Source organism: Myotis brandtii, unplaced genomic scaffold (assembly GCF_000412655.1).
Source record: "Myotis brandtii unplaced genomic scaffold, ASM41265v1 scaffold78, whole genome shotgun sequence".
NCBI classification, from domain to species: Eukaryota; Metazoa; Chordata; class Mammalia; order Chiroptera; family Vespertilionidae; genus Myotis; species Myotis brandtii.
In genome coordinates this window covers 1,276,532-1,282,102 of record NW_005371131.1, presented here as the reverse complement: position 1 = coordinate 1,282,102, position 5,571 = coordinate 1,276,532, and the positions used below count along the sequence as shown (strand labels likewise).

General features: G+C 60.3%; 1 protein-coding gene across 1 annotated transcript in view; it reads left to right on the top strand.

Moving 5' to 3' along the window:
• Window positions 1-4,797, top strand: part of CYTH4 (cytohesin 4) — a 40,159-nt gene extending 35,362 nt beyond the window's left edge. Inside the window, exons 10-13 of the mRNA XM_014530799.1 lie at window positions 2,100-2,248; window positions 2,600-2,671; window positions 3,000-3,154; window positions 4,386-4,797. Coding sequence (XP_014386285.1) covers window positions 2,100-2,248; window positions 2,600-2,671; window positions 3,000-3,154; window positions 4,386-4,458 — 449 coding nt within the window. The 3' untranslated portion in view covers window positions 4,459-4,797. The remainder of the gene's footprint in view (window positions 1-2,099; window positions 2,249-2,599; window positions 2,672-2,999; window positions 3,155-4,385) is intronic.
• Window positions 4,798-5,571: the final 774 nt, after the last annotated feature.

Sequence of the window (5,571 nt, the reverse complement as noted above, 5' to 3'; positions counted from 1 at the left end):
ACATGCAGGCACACACTCATGTGCACTGGGTCACATGCTGACACACACAGGCACACACTCAGGCACACTGGGGCACATGCTGACACACACGGGCACACACTCATGTGCACTGGGTCACATGCTGACACACACAGGCACACACTCAGGCACACTGGGGCACATGCTGACACACAGGCACACACTCAGGCACACTGGGGCACATGCTGACACACAGGCACACACTCAGGCACACTGGGGCACATGCTGACACACACGGGCACACACTCATGTGCACTGGGTCACATGCTGACACACACAGGCACACACTCAGGCACACTGGGGCACATGCTGACACACAGGCACACACTCAGGCACACTGGGGCACAAGGCTGACATGCAGGCACACACTCATGTGCACTGGGTCACAGGGCTGACATGCAGGCACACACTCATGCACACCGGGGCACATACTGACACACACACAAGTTGACATGCAACCTCAGGGTGGGGTCGAGCCGGTCCAGACCTCCTGACTCCCAGTGCAGCCGTCGGCCTGCCCCATCTCTCCATCTGTCTGTCCTGGGAGTGAAGGGGACGGTGGGGGAGGGGAAGGACAAGCAGGACGAGAGGCAAATGCTGACAGGCCCACAAACCCTTCATCTCCAGTTCCTCTCCCTTCCCGAGGGCCACTGAGGAAGCTGAGGCTCCATGAAGTGAGGGCACCTGCCGGAGGCCACAAGCAGCAAGTGGCAGATCTTGGTGGGCAGAGGGCGGGGTGTCCCTGAGGACAGAGGGGGCACAGGATGACAGGAAGTGGCTCGGGGAGCCTCCCCCAACATGAGGGCCTAGACCTGCAGAGAGGAGCCGTGGTGGGTGCTGCGGTGGTGTGGGCGGCAGCTGCAGAGTCTGGTAGGGGAACCACAGGGCCCAGCCCCGGCCCCCACTCCCACTCCTGGACGCCTCCAGCAGGGACCGCTTAGCCGGGCACAGTGGCCTTCTGCGGCAGGCGGGGACAGCTGTGACATGGGGAGAATAATCACTGGGAGGCTTGACTGTGTAGCAAAATGGCCAAGCGCTTGCCTCTGGAGCTCTGCCCCTGGGGGGTTCGAATCTCAGCTCTGCAGCAGGATCTTGAGCAGAGACTTGGTCTCCTCATCTGTGAAATGGGCTTAATAACGATCTCCTCCTCACAGGTGGAATTAATAAGTGATTATTATTTAAAACCCTCTAGAACAGTGGTTCTCAACCTGTGGGTCGCAACCCCTTTGGGGGTCGAACAACCCTTTCACAGGGGTCGCCTAAGACCATCCGAAAACACATATATAATTACATATTGTTTTTGTGATTCATCACTATGCTTTAATTATGTTCAGTTTGTAACAATGAACATAATTGCCCCGGTGTGCATGAGTGTGTGCCTGCATGTCAGCCTTGTGACCCAGTGTGTCTGAGTGTGTGCCTGCGTATCAGATATTTACATTATGATTCATAACAGTAGCAAAATTACAGTTTATGAAGTAGCAACGAAAATAATTTTATGGTTGGGGGTCACCACAACATGAACTGTATTAAAGGGTCGCGGCATTAGGAAGGTTGAGAACCACTGCCCTAGAATATTGCCTGGCAAATGAAAGATGAAATGCTTAGCCCAGTGCCAGGCAGGAAGCAGGCCAAGGATGCACCGAGGGGGAGGGCGGCAGGACAGCCCAGGGAGTGGCCAGCCACTGTCCGGGGTCTGATCATGGAGGAGCCTCGCATGCTGGGTTGGGCAACTCAGGGAAAACCTGGGGGTGCGGAGCCGCTAAGATTTCTGAGAAAGGAAGGTAAAGATCTGGGGGAAATGGGGCCGAAATGCTTAGCCCAGTGCCAGGCAGGAAGCAGGCCAAGGATGCACCGAAGGGGAGGGCGGCAGGACAGCCCGGGGAGTGGCCAGCCACTGTCCGGGGTCTGATCATGGAGGAGCCTCGCATGCTGGGTCAGGCAGCTCAGGGAAAACCTGGGGGTGCGGAGCTGCTAAGATTTCTGAGAAAGGAAGGAAAAGATCTGGGGGAAATGGAGCCTGCTAGGAGCTAGGGGCTCAGGGGGGGAAAGCACCCAAGGCCCTACTCTTCGGGGGGGAGCATCGAAGCCCAGAGGAGGAGGAAGAGGAGGAGGAGGAGGAGGAGGACTGACTCTGCTTTGGCCTCTTGCAGGAGGCCGCGTGAAGACGTGGAAGCGGCGCTGGTTCATCCTGACCGACAGCTGCCTCTACTACTTCGAGTTCACCACTGTGAGCCCGCCCTGCCCCTGCCCCGCACCCCTCTGCACCTCCACAAAGCAGTCCCCTCACAGAGCTGGGGCCCTTTGAGATCACACAATCCACCTCTGCACCCATTTTACAGATGAGGAAAACTGAGCTACAAAGAGGAGGAGGGGCTGGGCCAAGGGCCAAGGCATTAAAGTTGGGTCTCCTAACTCCCAGCCAGGGCTCTCTCTGTGCTGCTCCCCCTTCAGGGCTGAACAGAGTCTGGGAAGATAGGGGTCCTCCCCTTGGTTTTAGGGAGCCCCACCACCTCACTCCCCTGTCCACACCTCAAGGCTCCAGTTGCTGATCGTGACCTCCCCTCTGGTTCCCCTGCAGGACAAGGAGCCTCGAGGAATCATACCCCTTGAGAACCTGTCAGTGCAGAAGGTGGAGGACCCCAAGAAGCCGGTAGGTGTCAGAGTGGGGACCTGGGAGGCTGGAAGGGCTGGTGGGAGGAGAGGGTGGTTGGGCTGGGTTCTCCAGCAGGCTAGGCCAGACCCCGCCCACCTTGGGGAGGGTTGGGGAGGGGCTCAGGGCTGCCTCCATCTCCCTCCTGGGGCCATGGACCCTTCCCCTGCCCCTCTGCCTCTCAGGAAGCAGGCCTGGGGCCAGGTGTGTGCTGCTGCTTGTCCAAGCGGGTCTTACCCAAGAGCCTAGTCCTCTCTGACCTCCTGGAGAGTCCAGCCCAGCCCCCCTCTCCTCCCAGCCCTGCCCTCACCTGGCTGCCTCCCCACAGTTCTGCCTGGAGCTCTACAACCCCAGTTGCCGGGGCCAGAAGATAAAAGCCTGCAAGACGGATGGTGACGGCAAGGTGGTGGAGGGCAAGCATCAGTCTTACCGGATCTCGGCCTCCAGCGCCGAGGAGCGGGACCAGTGGATCGAGGCCATACGGTAAGGGACGCCCAGCTGCTGGGGATGGGCTTCCTGTCACTTCCCAGAAGCCCCTGCTTCTTTCGGGCCTTCTTTCCTGTCTGCAAAGGAGGACAACTCCAGAATCTCCCTCCTGCCTCTGGCATGCAGCTCCCTCCCACCCGTACTCTGCGCACTTCTCTAGGCCAGCACAGTGCCAGGCGCCAGGACACAGGGGGGTGCGGCACCAGCTCCATGGGCTGGCGGGAGGCGCAGAGGAGAGGTTGCATGTCAAGCTCTTTGCCCAGCACCTGACATTGGTCGGAGCTCGGGAAGGCGCTGTAGTTAGCGTCAGGATCCTAAGTGGCCCTGGGAAGACCTGGTAGAGATGGAGGGACAGGTGTTCCCGGTGGGAGGACCCGTGTGGGCAAAGATGAGAGAGCAGGTCAGTGTGTGGCACAGTCCTGGCGGCTGGTACTGGGCAGCCTGAGGCCTGACTGTGCGGGGACGGGGCACTGTGGGGGCTGAGCAGTGAGAGATGAGGCAGCAGAGGATGGCAAGGCCTTGGCTGCCATGGCAACGAGCTTGGATTTCTCGGGGGGCCCTGGGGAGCCACAGGCTGGTAAATAGAGAAGGGGTGTGGCCAGGTGAGAAAGGCTACGGTGTAGGGGCAGTGGAGGGACAGGCCATGGAGAGGCAGGGCCAGGTGAGGGGCAGGATAACAACCTTGACTCTGAGCCCTGGGGAGATGCGGGAAGGGCCAGAGGAAGACAGGACCAGTGTCTGGACCGGGGCCATGTCCCGGGAGCTTGAAGGGTCTTTTCCCTCAAGCTTGGCAGCAGCTCTATTAGGCTGCCAGTTCAAATCCATTCTCACCTCCACTTTACAGATGAGGAAACTGAGGCCCAGAGGGGAGGGGCTTGCCCAGGGCCACCCTGCCAGTGAGGGACAGAGCCAGGCCAGCAAGCAGGTCTGACTCCATCCAGGATCTTTCCACCTCCTTCCGAGAGTCTGATGGAGCCTGCAGAGGGGCACAGGGACATTTGGGGGGCAGACTTCCCCAGGCTTTCAGTTCTCAGCCTCCTCTTTCCAGCCCTGATCATGGGCCTCTGGGTTAGGCCAGCAAGGCCAGACACGGCCAGCCTGGTCCCGGGTCCTGGTTGGGGTCATCTGGCCTTTCCCTGCGAAACCCACGCCCCTATCACAAGCCCTGGGAGATAGGACGCCTTGATGCTGGCTCAGCCCCCCACTCTTTCACCTGCTCCCCTTCCAGGGCCAGCATCACCCGTGTCCCCTTCTACGACCTGGTCTCTGCTCGGAAGAAGAAGATTGCCAGCAAGCACTGAGCTCCTGGGAGGGGTGCTGGGCCAGGCGTCCCAGAACCCCATGACTATGGTACCTGGAGACCCTCCCAGTCCAGGGCACCTTTCCTGGCCTGCAGACATCCTCCCCTCCCCCGTTACTTGGAGCTGACAGGACGGGGAGGCAGAGCTCAGGAAGGTGGGTGGGAACAGCTGAGGGCCCCGAATGGCAATGAGGCCCCTCGGCACCCAGCTGCTGCCAGGAGAGGCCTGAGGAAGCAGGCGAAGAGAAACCAGCCCCCCGTCCTCTCTCTGGGCCTCAGTTTCTTCTTCTGTGACTGTCTCCTCGCACGCTGAAATGCCGTCAGGCCTCACGGCAGGAGGGCCATTAGAGGCCTGAGGAAGCAGGCGAAGAGAAACCAGCCCCCGTCCTCTCTCTGGGCCTCAGTTTCCTCTTCTGTGACTGTCTCCTCGCATTCTGAAATGCCGTCAGGCCTCACGGCAGGAGGGCCGTGGGGTTCCTAAGCTCCATCTCCAGGGCACTGTGTGCCTTCTGCCCAGGGCTCACTCCTCCTCCGGTTCTTGGAAAACTGAGGGATGTCTTGGCCCCTCTGGTCTCTGTGCTCCCCACCATTGCACCCGGTGAGGGGCGCCTCAGCCCCAGTGCAGGCCCCAGCAGTCAGCCCCTGGCTGCCTCCCTCCTCTCGAGCTGCTTCCTCCAGGCAGACGGATGGGATTGCACCAGGTCTCCCTAAGGAGCTTCCAGCTGGAGATGTCTGCACTTGTTTACTGAGCTGGAGGGGACTCTGGACCGGAAGCTGCGGGGGAGCCCAGAGCCGAGTGGGCTCCACCCTCGGGATGTCCATTTCAGGGGAGGCGCCGGCGGGACCCCTCAAGAAAATGGCGCAGAACATCCCAGACAGACGTACTCGAGCAGGACTGGTGGTACAACCAAGAAGCCAAGAAGAGAGAGCTTGTGAGTGTGGATTCCAGGAAGGCTGCCTGGAGGCAGCGGCCAAGTCGATGAGTGACACAGAAGCTCATGGCAGAGTCTCAGCCAGGCTTCCCTGCGAGACCCCTGAGCAGGTTCCCGTGCTGGTGAGGGGCAGCCCAGCTGGGCCCCGCATCCCGAGACCCTCTGCAGCAGCACCGCGGAGA